Genomic DNA, 17,174 nt, shown 5'->3' with positions numbered 1-17,174 from the left:
TATCATTAATGGAAAGGGAACAAAAAATAAAGAGAAATACCATGCACTATGAAAGCTTATTTCGGCTTATAGACAAATCAGGAGATAGGATAAATTAAAAGTTCAGAGTATACTGTGGATTCAAAGATGAGAGGAAAGTGCTCGCTTCGGCAGCACATATACAAAGATGAGAGGAAAAAGTCACAATGACTAGAACAGGGAAGAAGGCCAGCTGGAGGGGCTAGACACCGAGGTGGGTTAAACAACAGGATAAGTTTCTGAAAGATAAAGATCAGCAGAAGACACACCATGTACAGGCAACAAAAGGAGCAACAATTAGGAAGAAGTGATAAATACGCCTGGAAAGTTGGTGATATTTAACTAAACTAGAATATGGTAAGGACCACTTTTGCAAGGGCAGTAAATAATCAAGGTTAATGAGTTCACACCAAATTTAATAAGCAATAGATTTCTGGGGGGAGAGAACAGAGGGAGAGGAGCAGGATTCTAATCAGAATAAAACTTCAAGCCTGGAGAGCTGGGAGAAGGGTGGTGCTGTTAAGGACCTAAGAAGTTATGAAATGCTGATTGGGGAGGTGCAGGAAGGCAAGACTAAGATGACTGTAACTTGGGATTCACTGACAATGAGGTCACTCAGGTGGAGCTCAGGATCCACTTGAGGTTAAAATAGGTTCATCTATGCAAACACAGCTTTTAAGGGTCTGGAAAATTGTATGAGGGAAAACACTGGAGTCATATCTTACTCAGATGTAGGGTTCTAAAATCTGCCTATGAATTAAAAAAAAAAAGATTTTTGTTTTAAATTCCAAATTACTGGGCGTCTGGGTGGCTCAGTTGGTTAAGCGACTGCCTTCGGCTCAGGTCATGATCCCGGAGTCCCGGGATCGAGTCCCACATAGGACTCCCTGCTCGGCGGGAAGTCTGCTTCTCCCTCTAACCCTACCCCCTCTTGCGCTCTCTCTCTCACTCTCTCAAATACATAAATTAAAAAAATCTTAAAAAAAAAAATGTTTAAAAAAAAATAATAAATTCCAAATTACTATTGAAATGTTCTTACAAAGGTGGTCATGGAAACAGGCACACAATCTCTCAATAAGTCCACATGGCCAGATATTCCTCCAGCACTGAAATGGACCACTAGTTTTTCAGTTAATCCTAGATGAAGCTTTGGTTGAAATTTAGGGTAGTACTGAATGAAAAACATAAATACATTCTTAAATACTAGAATTTCAAGTCAAGGAGACTGCTCACACAGGAGGCCTGTGGAAGCTAAAGCCGCCTTCTTTTTTTTTTTTAGATTTTCATTTATTTATTTGACAGAGAGAGAGAGAGAGACAGAGAGGCAGGATGTGGGAGAGGGAGAAGCAGGCTCCCCGCTGAGCAGAAGGCCCGACGTGGGGCCTGATCCTGGGGCCTGGGATCATGACCCGAGCTGAAGGCAGATGCCCAACAGACCGAGCCACCCAGGTGCCCCAAGCTAAAGCCTTCTAAAGAAATAGTGGATTCACAGTTCTAGCCCCTAACTGCTTACTTTGTAGGAGACACTTGATAAATGGGAGTTTAGGCAGGGTTGCCAGCTCTCCTCTACTTGCTATTACTAAACATACTCCTTTTTACTTGGCTGAATATCTGTGGTTGAGTTTGTGTCATATGATGCAATTTTAGTATAGTGAAGTGATGAGCTTGTATGATGTTTCCAAAGAGAAGAGAAGTGAATTTTGAGGATAAAAACTTGGAGAATGCTTATATTTACATATAGAAAGGAAAATTACAGCTGAAAAGGGAACATAATAGTTACAAATGATATCACCTCTCAAAAATTAAAGGAAGAGAGAGAGGTTGTCATCTATGTCAAGGCTCAGGAAAAGGCAAGAAAAATGAGTTAGACTGAGGAATTTGATCAGCAGCAGCAGTGTTAGCCTTTAAACAGCAGCTTCAGTGGAAATATGCAGGGAGGAGGGTTGAAACTGCACTGAATTAAGAGTCTGTATGACAAAACAGAAGCAGTGGAAGAAAGGGAAGACTGAAGGAGAAACAGGGTCAAAATTTTTTAAATACATAAGATTCCTTCAAGTTATTGATTTTTTTATTCTCTTTTAAACCCAAGAAACTTTGGCAGGGATTTGTTTAACTTACAGAAAGGACAACTAGAATATATCTAGGAATCTAAAATTGTGTAGTAGTTATGGTTAGGTAGGTAGTACCACTGAGAACATTCTTCTACAGCAAATCCCAGTCGGAAATACTGCTGTTTTTAAAATAATAAAATATTAATCTAAACTAAAATAATCCAATATATAATAGTTATAAAACTAATAATATGAAAGGCCCCAAAGAGCCTTCTAGAACAATCTATGACATCCTTTGTTAATTCGGCATCTTTACTGCATTCTTTCCCTGCTAAATTAGTTCTTGCATCTTTCCCATTTTTGTCAGTAGTAGATTCATACTATCTTTGAGTTGAAAGAATTAGAAGAGGACACCAAGTTAAACCTTCCATCCAGTGCTGAAAATTCCATCCAACATCCATAATGAAGAATGTCACCCACCTATGCATGAAAACACCAATAGATGGGGAAATTTCTAGCTTCAAAAAGCACTCCTAGTTTCTTCCTTCCTGGTTTCATTAATCTCCTTGTCCCACCTTCCTACCTCCAACCGAAACAAATCAAAGCATAACCCCACAGACCACCACTCTCCCCAACACTCTTACATACCTTCAAATAGATATATTATTTTCTATTTTGCAATGTTCTTTGGATTTATCACTTGCTGTCCACTCCTACAACTAATACCTGACCATACCCAAAATCCCTTTTACCATTTACTTTATCACTCACATCGTTGGTATTTTAGCAGCTATAAAGTTTTCAATTTAGCCTGTGTAACCAGGATAACCTTCCTAAAATTAAAAATTCCCATTATATCCTTCTTATATTGAAGAAACTACAGGGTCTTCCCATTTGACCTAATTTAAAAGGCAAACTTCTCTTCCTAGCTCTCAAACTTTTATACTCTAGCCCTTGTCCACTGACCTCTATCATAAAGAAGTCCCTGTTGAACTCAATTCTGTTAACATCCCTCTCATACACCACGTTCACTTGTCCTCTGCATCCAACTTTGCCTTCCTACGTAGACAATATGCTTCATGAGAGAAAACTGTTTTACACTTTCACTAAATTCTCAATAGTAATCAGCACCACAATGAGGACATAAGTGCTCAGGGAATGCCTGTTGACTGTTTTTTTCCCTCACAGGATTTATACTTTTTTTTTTTTTTAAAGATTTTATGTATTTATTTGACAGAGACACAGCGAGAGAGGAATCACAAGCAGGGGGAGAGGGAGAGGGAGAAGCAGGCTTCCCGCCGAGCAGGGAGCCCGATGCGGGGCTCGATGCGGGGCTCGATCCCAGGACCCTGGGACCATGACCTGAGCCGAAGGCAGACGCTTAACGACTGAGCCACCCAGGCGCCCCATACGTAAGTATTTTGAATGTACTGTTCCATACCAAGCCACTGTTCATCCTGCCCTTTTTTGTATGTGCAAAACTCCTACTCATCCTTCAAACCTCAGCTGAAACATCCCTCATTAAGAAGACTTCCCTGATTATCCTAGCAAGAATGAGTAATTACCACTTGTTTTCTTGTAGCTTTTTACTTATAAATCACACAACTTTAATCAGTTTGTCTTATAACATCTAGACTGTGTTTTTTTTTTTTTTAAGGCAGATGGAAAAATCCATCACACATTTCCCACAGTGCCTAAAACAGTGCCTTCCATGAAATAAGTGATCAATAAATACTTATGGGAGTGAATAAACTTTCTTCACCAAATTTTTTCCTAAGTGAAAATAACAAATACAATCAAATGAGTAAGTAAAGCATCTTAGTAACTGTTTACTTCCAGTTGAGTTACATCACTTAGTAGCCTATTGTTCTAATGGTTAATGAAATTCTTTTATTACGTATTAGATAGAAATTCTTTTTTTTTTTTAAAGGGACTTTTTTTTTTTTTTTAAAGATTTTATTTATTTATTTGAGAGAGAGAGAATGAGAGAGAGCACATGAGAGGGGGGAGGGTCAGAGGGAGAAGCAGACTCCCTGCCGAGCAGGGAGCCCGATGCGGGACTCGATCCAGGGACTCCAGGATCATGACCTGAGCCGAGGCAGTCGCTTAACCAACTGAGCCACCCAGGCACCCCTAGATAGAAATTCTATTATCTAAAGAAAAGGTGATAGATTACATGATTTTTCAAGGTCTTTACGAAGACTGTTAATCTAGTATTTTGAAATAGATCTATTCAGGCTGTTCTTCCCTACAAAGGAACAGAAATAATACGATAAATATAAATATATCCTGAGTATTTTCTAGATAATAAACCCTACATACATTTTTAAGTCAAAGGAGTTCAATAAATCAACCTCAAAGTAATATTCAAACTTCACTGTATGATTGGTAGAGTGTTAAGATTTTGGTTGTTTCATTTTGATCATTATTTTTACAAAAATCCAAAAGATGTAATAAATGTCTGATAACTTCTAACCCCCGAACTGCATTTAAATGTGAGAATCAATATATAATTTTGTTATTAAATGAAAACTTTCAAAAGTAAGGGGGAGCAGGATATCAATCTAGGACTCCAACTGGATTCTAAGATTGTGAAATATAGCCAAAATTTCACTGTTTACTAGCTGTGACGTTTATCAAGCCAGTTAACCTCACTGAGGCCCAGATTTGTCATGTAAAATAGTATTTGCTTCATCTACTTCTTGGGATTTATGTGAGCATCAAATGAGATAGCATAAAGTTACAAATGCTATTGCACTTTCATGTCTTACTTTATGTAATGTTAATGAGTGAAGCTATTCTTCCATTTTCTGGAAAATTTGAGGTTAGAATCATTGTTTCCTTGAAAATTTGGTAGACGTTTTCTGTAAAACTGTCTGGGCTTGGTATTTTCTTATGAAAAAAATGTTAACTGTTCCTTCATTTTACTTAATGACTATAAATTTATCAGGTTTTCCTTCTTCTTAAGACAAGTTTGGTAAGATATATTTTCCTATAAATTTCTAAGTTTTATTTAAATTTTTGAATTTATTGACATAAAGTTCTTTATGGTATTCCCCTATTTTTAATATCTGCTATAATTTTTTTAATTTTTTAAGTTATGAAATTATAGGCATTTAAAGCTTTTGGCTTTTATGCATTTTAATGTATAATTAAATATGAAATTAAAATAATTTTAATATAAGATTTGAAATAATTTTTTAAAATATTTTATTTATTTATTTGAGACAGAGAGAATGAGAGAGACAGAGAGCACATGAGAGGGGGGAGGGTCAGAGAGAGAAGCAGGCTCCCTGCCAAGCAGGGAGCCCGATGCGGGACTCGATCCCGGGACTCCAGGATCATGACCCGAGCCGAAGGCAGTCGCCCAACCAACTGAGCCACCCAGGCGCCCTTGAAATAATTTTTTTCACAGTAATATAAAGCAGTATGCTTTGTATTACTATCTTTAAATAAACAGAAATGTCACTCAAATGTTTGTCAGTTTACCTGTGGGTTTGGAATGAGATGTTATATTGGTCTATGTAGATTTCATTTTTTCCCATTATCTACCTTTCTTGAAAGAGACTATTCAAAACAAACAAACAAACAAAACCAAGAACACTTTTATTCCTAATGATTCTTCCTTTCTGAAAGATTCTAATGAGTCAGACAGAATATGGTGCATTTGGTCTGAAGCGCTCCCCCCAACTCTTCTGCCCTCCCCCCCAGACCCTCATGCATATTTCATTTGTAGATATTTCAGGCATCTTGTGATGGGGGGGCGAGGGAGCATCCCTTTAGGACCAAATAAGGATTATCTGATTATTAAATACATAGAAAGGCAAGTCCAGGGTATGAAGCACAGCATAGCAGTCTTAAAAAAGAGAGAGAGACAAGAGAAAAGATTTATAATAGAAGCTTCTGTGAAAAGACTTGATTGGACTTTATGGGCATTTAAGTACTCCTATAATTATCATAAATATTAAATATATATTAGGTTTCAGAGGAAATAGAAGGAAGACTTGAGAAAATGGTTAATCTACATCTTGCTTTTAGATTTCACATTTTCAGGGATAGGAGTACAAGAATGTTCATTAAGTCTACACACTAAAATCCTAATAAAAAATCTGAGCCAAAAGACAAATACCTTAAAATAAAAAATTGCTAAAATTGCTAAAAGAGCTCCTTTTCTTATTCTTTTTCTTGTTGTGTTACCAATTCACACAGGCAGGAAAAGGCTTTGAACAAACACTGCTGCAGACCCAGAAATGTACTGGCTTGCTCATCAATTACCTTCTATTTTCACATGCACTGGGCCTATCTGTATAGTTGTGTTTCCCTACTTACTTTGCTTGATATGAACTGCTAACGGCAGGAAAGAACTGACTTCACTTAAATCGTTAGCCAAGTCTCAAAAGACTATCTAAATGACAAAATAGAGACATGACAAATTACCCACGCTATGACATCTTCAAAGTACTAACAACACATGCAACCAAAATAGTAAATACTGGATAGATAATTCACAGAATAAGGTTTCACCATACTTAGTCACATATATTCTTCAATAACATACCTCAGGAGGTTTGAATTCTTCAATTCCACCTTCCATTTTCTGTTTAAGTGCACTGTTCACTTGCTTAGCATTCTGAACCTTCAACAAAATAGCCCAAAGTATGAATCAGATCACATACTTAGGTAAATGTATGAGTACTCAACAAATGAAAAGGATATATACCAAAACCTTCATAAATTTTATTTCAGGAGGACAGACACTTAATTACATTTTATCACACTTGGGGCCATTCAACTAATATCCACATCAATTACTATATATATCCACTAATCAACTAATTATATATATAACTAATATATCTCTAGTAGGCTAATAAACAGTTTACAAATCATAGTATCTGAGTATCTTTTAACAATGTCTAAGACATATGGTATATAGAGGAAAATTCCATCAATATTGCTTATTACCATAATGTTTTAATAAGAATAAGTTATTCCAATAAGAATAATAATGATGAGATTGGATAATATTAGGTTTTTATTAGGTTAAGCATCATTGTTGGTGCTTCACGTGTAATAAATCACTTAATTCTCACAACTACTTTGTTAAGAGTTCTGCTATAAGCTGACATATGCATTCTCAAAAATCACCCTACTAGGCAAAATCGCACAACAAAAAACCACAGGACTTATGGGGAAACAGAGCTAGGGATCCAACACTGAAACACTTCATCAATGACACACACAAAAAATAAAAACCTCATAAAAATGACAGCAGATTTATGCATTTTAAATAATAAAGAAATTTAGAAATGCTACAATAAAGATGGTACTTAACCTTGGAAAAGACCTGAGGTTGCTTACAGAAGTGTCAAATAGTTGCAGCTTGTGAGTTACTGGGAAGTGGTAGAAGTAGAAGGAGGGTTATTTGAAAATCAGATGAAAAATTTTAACACCAGATACGATATGTGTGGTTCATAACATACAGTGAATTGAGGAAGCTGGTACACATCTGAAGTGTTTGTATATGTACTTAACTAGGTCAGTTTTCCACTGATAAAAATCAAACATAAGCAAATGCAAAATTCACATTATACTCAAATTGTTCCCTAGTATACCAATCGTGTTGGAACAAATTCATGTTATCAAAATAAGCATTATAGCAGAACTGACTCTACTTTTACTATAATCATTTTATAGATGAGGAAGGCTGGGCACAGAGAAGTCAAGAAACTTTCCCTACGCTATAGATAGAAGCGGCAGAACCTGAATCTGAACCATGCCAAGTTTTTAACTACTACTCTACTAGCAATATTATTAATCTTTACCTAGAATATTAAGGGTTAGGATTTTTGTTTGTTCATTTGTTTACGTTTTTTTCTCGGTTTGCTTTTTTTTTTCCAGTATGGACAATCAAATATTTATAAAGTGATTTGTGAAATTTTTTCCTCAGAGATCTTTTTTTTTTTTTTTTAAGATTTTATTTATTTATTTATTTGACAGAGAGACAGTGAGAGAGGGAACACAAGCAGGGGGGGTGGGAGAGGGAGAAGCAGGCTTCCCGCTGAGCAGGGAGCCCAATGCAGGGCTTGATCCCACATGACCTGAGCCGAAGGCAGACGCTTAACGACTGAGCCACCCAGGCGCCCCGCCTCAGAGATCTTTTTTTTTTTTTTTTAAAGATTTTATTTATTTATTTGACACAGAGAGAGACAGCGAGAGAGGGAACACAAGCAGGGGGAGTGGGAGAGGGAGAAGCAGGCTCCCCACCGAGCAGGGAGCCCGATGCGGGGCTCGATCCCAGGACCCTGGGATCATGACCCGAGCCAAAGGCAGACGCTTAACGACTGAGCCACCCAGGCGCCCCCTCCTCAGAGATCTTAACACAGCTAAAATGTAAAAATTTAGGTTGATTCAAATGTAGTTAGTTGGTCAACCATGTTAGACACACAAAGATAAAATGTAAAAATGTAAATTCTCCGTCTTTAAAGATTTCATAGATTAGTGGGGAGATAAATAAATATAAAAGTATGGTAAACACTAAAACACCTAACCTAGACTTGGAGAAAGAGAGAAAAGAGAGCAAGTATTTTGTATTCATGTTAACAGGCATGGGTAATGGGGAAAATAGGGTAAGTTTTCCAAAGGAGATGATACCTAAATTTTAGTTTCAAAGGATTAATGAGAATTAAGCAGGTAGGCAAGGTTGGGCAGGAAATGCCTTCCAGGCAGAACAGCATGTAGGAAGACAGGAAAGCAGTTAGGCTGGGACTGAACAGAGAATTTGAATTCTGCCTAAAGACTGAGAAAAAGATTTTATTTATTTGTTTATTTGAGAGAGAGCGTGCGTGCGTGCATGCATGCAGGGAGGAGCAGAGGGAGAGAGACAAGCAGATTCAGTGCTGAGTGTGGAACTGACGTGGGCCTTAATCTCACGACCCTGAGATCATGATCTGAGCTGAAATCAAGAGCCAGACGCTTAACCGACTGAGCCACCCAGGCACCTCGACCTAAAGAATTTTTAAGCAAGGGAGCAAAGTAGTCATATTTGCCTTTTAGAACAATAATTCCAGTAATCATCTGGAGAATGGAATGGAATGAAGAAGATAAAAATGAATTTAACAATCCAGATGAGAAACATTGAGGACTTTAGTTAAAACAGTAGGGGGAATGAAGTAATCATGGTGGTGGCACACAGACAGATAAAAGCAACAACGTGGAAACAAAAATTAAGTTGTGTTTGTAAACACTTGATGGGGAGAATTAGGGAGAAGGAAGAATCAAGGATAACTCTGGCCACTGGCTTAAGTAACCCGAGTATATGTGGTGCTAATCTCTATGACAGGGAATGCAAAGGAGGAACAGCTAACTAGGGTGGGGTGTGGGGGAAGTCAATTTGGACTTCTTCATATGAGACTGTGTTCATATGAGATGTGTCTGGGATATAAAAAGAGCAGAATCTGTAAACCCAAGAGTGCAAACCATTACTATGTCACACATCAAATGACAAACCAAGAAAGGAGTTTAAAGCTTTAAAAAAGATCCTTTATAGTAAAAATAGGCTATAAGTGAAGTAATAGCGTTAAGGATAGAGTATGAATACAGGTAACTGAGTACATTTTATTCCCTCGTTATTTAAAAAAATTTTGAGCAATTTAAAAAATTTTAACCCTATGTTTACCAAAAAAAAAAAAAAGTCATTCATACATCAAACTGGGTTTTCCTTGGTTTTAATAGATTAAAATGACATCATCCAATCTAACTCATGTATTACTTTTAGAGACAATGCAAATGGAAATATTTTTGCCATTCCAGTGGATATTTCTAAAAAAGCAAATGCCTATGGATGTTCCTGCATTTTCAAAAGAAAAAGGAAAGAAACAGACACCACAGTTCTCCAAGGCTGGCTGTATTTCCCACACTGCAGAAAAACCATTAAAAATCGCCTTCAAATGTGGTATATATATACAATGGAATATTATGCAGCCATCAAAAGGAATGAGATCTTGCCATTTGCAACGACGTGGATGGAACTGGAGGGTATTATGTTGAGCGAAATAAGTCAAACAGAGAAAGACATGTATCATATGATCTCACTGATATGAGGAATTCTTAATCACAGGAAACAAACTGAGGGTTGCTGGAGTGGGGGGTGGGGTGGGAGGGATGGGGTGACTGGGTGATAGACACTGGGGAGGGTATGTGCTCTCGTAAGCGCTGTGAATTGTGCAAGACTGTTGAATCTCAGATCTGTACCTCTGAAACAAATAATGCAATATATGTTAAGAAAAAAAAAAAGAAGAGGAAGAAGGTAGCGGGAGGGGAAGAATGAAGCGGGGGAAATTGGAGGGGTAGACGAACCATGAGAGACGATGGACTCTGAAAAACAAACAGGGTTCTAGAGGGGAGGGGGGTGGGAGGATGGGTTGGCCTGGTGGTGTGTATTGAGGAGGGCACATTCTGCATGGAGCACTGGGTGTTATGCACAAACAATGAATCATGGAACACTTCATCTGAAATTAATGATGTAATGTATGGGGATTAACATAAGAATAAAAAAAAATCGCCTTCAAGAGTTTCAGTATGTATTGTAATACAGATTTCACTCCTTCAGTCTGCTCGCTGACTTCTTGAGACCACTTGGTTAGAAGACCGTTCTCACTGCTGGTTAACTGCTATTGGTACTTGGTAGGCTCTACATTTTAAACTTCTGTAAAGAACCTATATTTCATGTAATTTAATTTTGTGCTGAATATTCTTCAAAGGACTTTATAAATAATATAATATTTTAAATGAGTCTCCAATTCACTTGTCTTTCTACCATATTGTTGCTTTCTCCAACTTTATCTACAAATTCCAGGTAGATTCAAGAGGAACCCAAAGACTGGCAATCTTCCTATAAAGCCAATGACCATAAGAAAGAAGCCCTTGAACATGAGAAAGAATCCATAAATTTCAAAGATCATGCCTATCAAAGGCCAACCAACAAGGACTACAAATACACCACCCAGGAAAAACCCTATAGCTTTCATTTTAGGTTTTTGGAAGAAGAATCTGAATGTTCTTTGTAAACCAATTACAAAAGCCAAGCCAGCTACAAAGAAAACATTACCAACAGCCAATAGTGCTTTGTCAAATAAAAGAATCATTCCAAAGGACAAGAAAAACACTCCATATCCTGTTAATCCCATTTCAATTTTCTGGGTGTCCATTAAGAAGATCATGGCTGCAGTGGTGAGGGTAGTGGTGTCAGAACCTCAGGGCACCCAGGGCATGAAGCAAAGTCAGGAGAAAAGAAGCTGGGAAGCAGACCAGGCAAGAGCAGCCACATCTTCTGGAAAGATGCAGTCACCCCTACCCCAGCTTCAAGACCACTTGAAACCTTTTAAAGATATTACAGGCAAAGTGTTTTACAAGTTCTCTAAAAAGAAAGAGTGCTGTGATTTGGAAGATGGGAGTCATGCACACATTCATTGTTCAACTAAAGGCCAAGCATCCAGTCAAAAATATACTACATACATTAGAGAGCCTGGTGTCATAAAAGCCAAAGGAAAGGAATTCCAAGAAGGAAGAAGTGGTTGTCAGTGTCAGATACTACTGAGCACTAATAGATTCAAGAGTGCATGAAACCTGGCCATTGGTTAATAAATAAACTTAAGATAACTTTTTCCACTGGTAGAACTGGGATGGTGTATGGAGCAGAAATTACACTGGGAAGCATCAGAGAATATGTTAAGAAAGCAGAGGAAGCTAATATGGTAGATATTTATGCAAGAAGTTTGTTGGAGAAGAAATGAGAAATATAAGAGCAGCTTGGGTGAATATCCAGGGTCAAGAGATAGAGAAATCTGAATGCTTCAGATACAGAAAAACTATCTTGATCCCACATTATACCGTTGCAAGATTCTTACATTTTATATAAAGTGGCACAATATTAACTCTAAGGATAATATTGTAATACCTAAGCAAGGATGATATGGTAGGCTGAGGATGCATACTATAATCCCTAGAGCAACTAGTAAAATAAAAAATGCAAAGAGATATAGTTGAAAAATATAAATAAGACGATGTTACACCTCTCTTTAAAATCCTTCAGTGGTTTCTTAACTCACAATGAATTTTAAATTTCTTAACATGACCTTCTGATCAATTCCTGTCTACCTCTGCTGTAACGTGCTAAGGGCAAGTAGAAATTAACGAAGAGCTTTAAAGTGAATGATTTTGATCATACCATTATTTTAAGAAGATAACATGGACATGGACAACAATATGTAGCATGAGCTGCAGCGAAAGTGGACAGCAAGGAGAATCCACAGGACAGTTACTGTCAGATAAGAGGTTATAAGGACCTGAACAAAGGTAGTAGTGATGGGATTAAAAAGGAGGGGACTAATTTAAAGAAAATTTCTCAGATAAACTTACACAACTAGGTTACCACTTGGATTTGTATGTGATAATGGCAAGGGATAAATCGAAGAGGATTCTCATGTTTCAACAGACAGGGAACAGAGAAAAACCATCTTTCAGGGGTTAGATGAAGATGCCTAGCAGGTAGCTAGAGATATAGCAATACAGAGCTTGGGAGAAAAGTCAAAGCCTGAGAAGTAGATTCAGAAGTCACTGGCATATAGTGTAAGAGTGCTTGATACAGACTTAGCTGAGTTATTAGGTCTAAGGGATAGGGAAAACAACAGAAACCAAGAGAGAGGGTAAGAGATGACCAAGAAAGGCCAGAGACCTAAGAACAACCATTAACTGAGTACTTACTAGGTGCTAGGCACTGTTGTAAGCACTTCTCATATATTATCCTGTTTAATTCCTCCCAAGCATCATATTATTATCCACATTTCAAGATGAGGAAGCTGAGTTAAGAAGAGTTAACCAGCTACCCCGAGGTTACACAGGAACTAGACGATGTAGCTAAGGTTAAAATTTACGTTCACTGACCCTAGATCCTGACTCTTAACCATGATTAACCTGATTATGATGATGATATATTTATAATACCATGGCAGCTACTACTGGTAATAATGATGAGGATGAAGAGAGCAGCCATCATTCACTGAGCACTCAAAAAGTGCCAGACACAAGGGGGTGGGAGGGATGGGGTGGCTGGGTGATAGGCATTGGGGAGGGTATGTGCTATGGTGAGTGCTGTACCCCTGAAACAAATAATACATTATATGCTAATTAAAAAAAGAAAGAAAAAAAAAAGTGCCAGACACAGCTCAACAATCTGCAATTAACATCTCAACCAATTCCTAACAACCTGCAAGAGAAGTATGATTATTTTATCCTTAATTTCATAGATATAAAGTTGAAGCTCAGAGAAATTCTATTATTTCCCACTATCACAGAGCTAACCAGTAACGATGCTGGGATTCAAATTTAGAATAGACTGAGGCATCTTTGAATTTGGAAACAAGGTAAATTTTAAAGAGTAGAGCTTATATAAGTGGGTAGCTGAGAAAATCTGCAAAAAACTTAGTTTACTGAGGTTTTAAAAGTGGATAAACTGAATAGATAGAATCATTAACAATATGATTTTTATTTTTACTACCTGACGCTTTAAAGAGATCAGCTCCATGTCCAGCTGCCGCAGGATGGTGTTGGCTGCATTGGGACTACAGGAAACAGCTACCACATCTTCCTGGGTTAAATACATGCCCTTAGGTGGACGGCACTTAGAACGCTGAGAATGATGGCGGTGTTGTAAACTCTGATACTCTCTCCTTCCAAGTCCAATCTTGCTAGTTTGGACAGGTTGCTCAGTATTACCCTGGAAGAATAAAGATAGAATAATAAGTCATTTGGTTTACATGCATGTATAAGCCAAAGAAAGTCTATTACTGGAAGTATCTGCTACATTAAGTACACCTAAAAAATACTTCTAGCCAATTACATTATGTACAAGTACACACACACACACACAGACACACATGTAGCACTCATCAACTGGGGGAAAATAAGCACACAACATAATGTATCCTTGATTAATCCACTCAATAAAATGTTTGGTTTCTAGCCCAGATGACTATGAATAAATAAAAAAGTAAGTTGGATTCTAAACTATTCTTGTTTGCTTCAAAATGGAATATTTTTTTCCCTCAGCAATACAGGGCCTGGAAAAAAAAAAGTTGTAACTTATTAAGTGCAAAGTTTTTTAGGAAAATTAAAAAGGGGCAAATCAGGAATTATGACAAGTGGCAGATAATACTTCATTCTCACTTCAGAGTTGTTGAAAGAGAACCATACCTCTAAAGATTAAAAAGGACACAGAATTATCTTAATCTTAACATTTCTAAACTCTAAATCTATTTATCTGTGAATAAAATAAAATGTGAATTTGTATTTTGAAAGAGGTTAGGATAGTTCAAATAATAAGGACCATGAACTCGTAAGTAGGATTTCATTATTACTTGCAATATTCTTAAAGTGTGATATAAAAATACAGTGTTATTCTGTGCTTCTGAGACAGGAATTCATTTGAAACAGTGCCCATTAGGTTGAAGGGCAACCTAATTTCAACTGATTAGATTTAATGCTCCAATTCCTTAGAAAAGGAACTCTGAGTAAAAGTCGTAAAACAATCGTATAATGAAGCATAATCCACTTCACTGCTTAACACCTAACGCAAAGCAACCCATGGCAAATTTGATGGTCAAGGAAATCCCTCCCAGTGTAGTAGTCCTAAAATAGCTGGACCAAGTATTTTTTTAAAACACCTTTAAAAATTTAACTCTGAGGTGGCAGGGAAGTAAAAAAATTCCTCAGAGACCAGAAATAATGAGAAAGCAGAAACCTAAGGGTCTAAGTGAGTCTGCTGGAGCTGGCATACGCCTAAGGCCCAGGCTCAGTGGGCAATAGCTGTAGGTCACAGCAGACAATGCCAGACCCCTGGGAGGGGAGACACATCATTGTGCTAAGCAGAAAAAAATGCTCCTGTCCTGTGGAGGAAGAGGATAATTAAAGAGAGACATGCTATCTCATCCTTAGCTGAATGAAAAGGGAAGATATTCAAAAAGTCTTCCCCGAGAATCCCCAATCACAGGCCTACATTAAAGCTGATTTGGGGACTAAATTTATATGAACTGTCTGACCTGAAAAATCCCAAATCGGAAATTTAAAGTGTCTCAGGTTGGTAGGGCCTTCAGACACTTAGCAAAAACAAATGCAAAGTGTCTCTAGAAAAATGCATTTTAAATCCAGGTCTCAAAAATTTTCCACAAGTATGTTCCAAGGAAAATGAGTTCCCAACCACAAACTGCTAAACAAGCCCCATGAGTGAGAGACAGCAGAAGCAAACAATAGAATTAGATCTGCAAAGACTGCAGATATTAGAATTACTGGATAGGGGCGCCTGGGTGGCTCAGTCGTTAAGCATCTGCCTTTGGCTCAGGTCATGATCCCGGGGTTCTGGGATCGAGCCCCGCATCGGGCTCCCTGCTCCGCGGGAAGCCTGATTCTCCCTCTCCCACTCACCCTGCTTGTGTTCCCTCTCTTGCTGTCTCTCTCTGTGTCTAATAAATAAATAAACTCTTAAAAAAAAAAAAAGAATTACTGGATAAAGAGAATACAACAAATGTGTTACATGTGCATAAAGAGATAAATGACAGAATTGAAAATATGGAATATTCTTTTAGGAGTCTATCAAAACTGACTAAGCAGATATACAAAAGAACCAAAGAGAACATCTAGAAATTAAAAAATAGTATAAATAAGATTAGAAACTCAGTGTATGGGTTACTTAGCAGATTAGACAGAGCTCAAAAGAACAGTAGTGACTTAGAATGTACATATGATAAAAATCACCACAATGCAGTACAGAAATATGGAAAGACAAAAAGACGGAAAATGAGTGGTTAAGAGACATGTGAAACTCCATTAGATTTCTAAAAGGATTCCCAAAAGAAAGAATAGAGAGAATGAGGAAGACAATATTCAAAGAGGCAACAAATGAGAATTTCACAGAACTTAAGACATAGGACTCAAGAAGTACGATGAATCCAAAACAAATTAAAAAAAAAAATCCACAGTCAGATACATTAAAGTGAAACACCACTAAAGACAAAGAAGAGACCATAAAAGCAGAGAAAGAGAAAAGACAAATTACCTCCAAAGGAATGATAATTAGCCTGGCAGCAGACTTTTCTGCAGGAATGACAGAAATCAGAAGCAGTAGAATATTATCTTCAAATAGTAACAGTAAACCTAGGAATCTAACCCCAGCAAAACCAGGGTTTCAAGAACAAGGGAGAAACAGACATTTTGGACACACCAAAACTGACTATTTATAAGTAACAGACTCACTAAATTAACTTGTACAAGATATATTTCAGGAAAAGGGGAAATGATTTTGGAAGAAAGATCTAAGATTCAAGAAAGAATGATGAGTAAATTTTAAACATGTACATAGATACAAATAAACAATGACTATATGTTTGAGAGATTTTAAAAAACAAGATGTAACTAAAATTGAATAAAAATAGCATATAAATCAGGAGGGTAGTGACTGAAGTCAAAGCAGTCTAAGGGCCAATATTAATCAGAAAGTCATTTTTAAAAAACCCAATTATTAGACTTTAAGTTAAATACGCAGGAAAAATTTCCAGGGTACACAATAAGAATAGAAGTATAGAAACATCCCAAATTGGCAGAGAATAAAAAAGTGGAACTGGAGATGATGGAGTCTTAATGAAAAAAAAAAAAAAAAAAGAAAGAAGGAAAGAAAGAAAAGAAAAAAGCAAGCCATGAAGGAGGAGAAAACTAGAAAAAGCAAGTCAAATAAAAGGTAAAAATAAGAAAGAACAAAAATATACATAGATCAGTGATCATGACTGATATAAAGGGACTAAACTCTCTAGATAAATTATAAAATCCTACCAATATGCTCCTCATAAGGACACACACTTAAATTGGGAGGACATAGAAATGTTGAAAGAAAATAAAGACATACCAGGCAAATACTTAATAAAAGATGGCAGAGTTATATCCATCAAAATAATTTTTATAGCAGAAGACATACAAAATATATAAAAATTTTTGAGACCTGGGTTTGAAGTGCATTCATTTTTTTTTTTTTTGAAGATTTTATTTATTTATTTGACA

At 37.0% G+C, this 17,174-nt stretch overlaps 2 protein-coding genes across 6 annotated transcripts in view; both read right to left on the bottom strand.

Moving 5' to 3' along the window:
* The window catches only part of RCOR3 (REST corepressor 3), a 57,178-nt gene that overhangs the window by 13,886 nt on the left and 26,118 nt on the right, over positions 1-17,174 (bottom strand). For all 5 annotated transcript variants that reach the window (XM_064594135.1, XM_064594133.1, XM_064594134.1 and 2 more), the window contains 2 exons: positions 13,627-13,845; positions 6,628-6,705 (listed from right to left, as the gene is read on the bottom strand). In XM_064594135.1, coding sequence (XP_064450205.1) covers positions 6,628-6,705; positions 13,627-13,845 — 297 coding nt within the window. The remainder of the gene's footprint in view (positions 1-6,627; positions 6,706-13,626; positions 13,846-17,174) is intronic.
* Positions 6,714-13,616, bottom strand: LOC123841033 (vesicle transport protein GOT1B-like). Its single transcript, XM_045870727.3, has one exon. It carries the CDS (start codon positions 11,288-11,290, stop codon positions 10,910-10,912), a length of 381 nt encoding a protein of 126 aa, XP_045726683.1. The 5' UTR covers positions 11,291-13,616; the 3' UTR covers positions 6,714-10,909.

Source organism: Mirounga angustirostris, unplaced genomic scaffold (genome assembly GCF_029215605.1).
Source record: "Mirounga angustirostris isolate CCGP_5_RB_7025 unplaced genomic scaffold, mMirAng1.0.hap1 SCAF_6, whole genome shotgun sequence".
Lineage (NCBI taxonomy): Eukaryota > Metazoa > Chordata > Mammalia > Carnivora > Phocidae > Mirounga > Mirounga angustirostris.
Note: the sequence above shows the minus strand (reverse complement) of the source record. Positions and strands in the feature narration are given on the sequence as shown.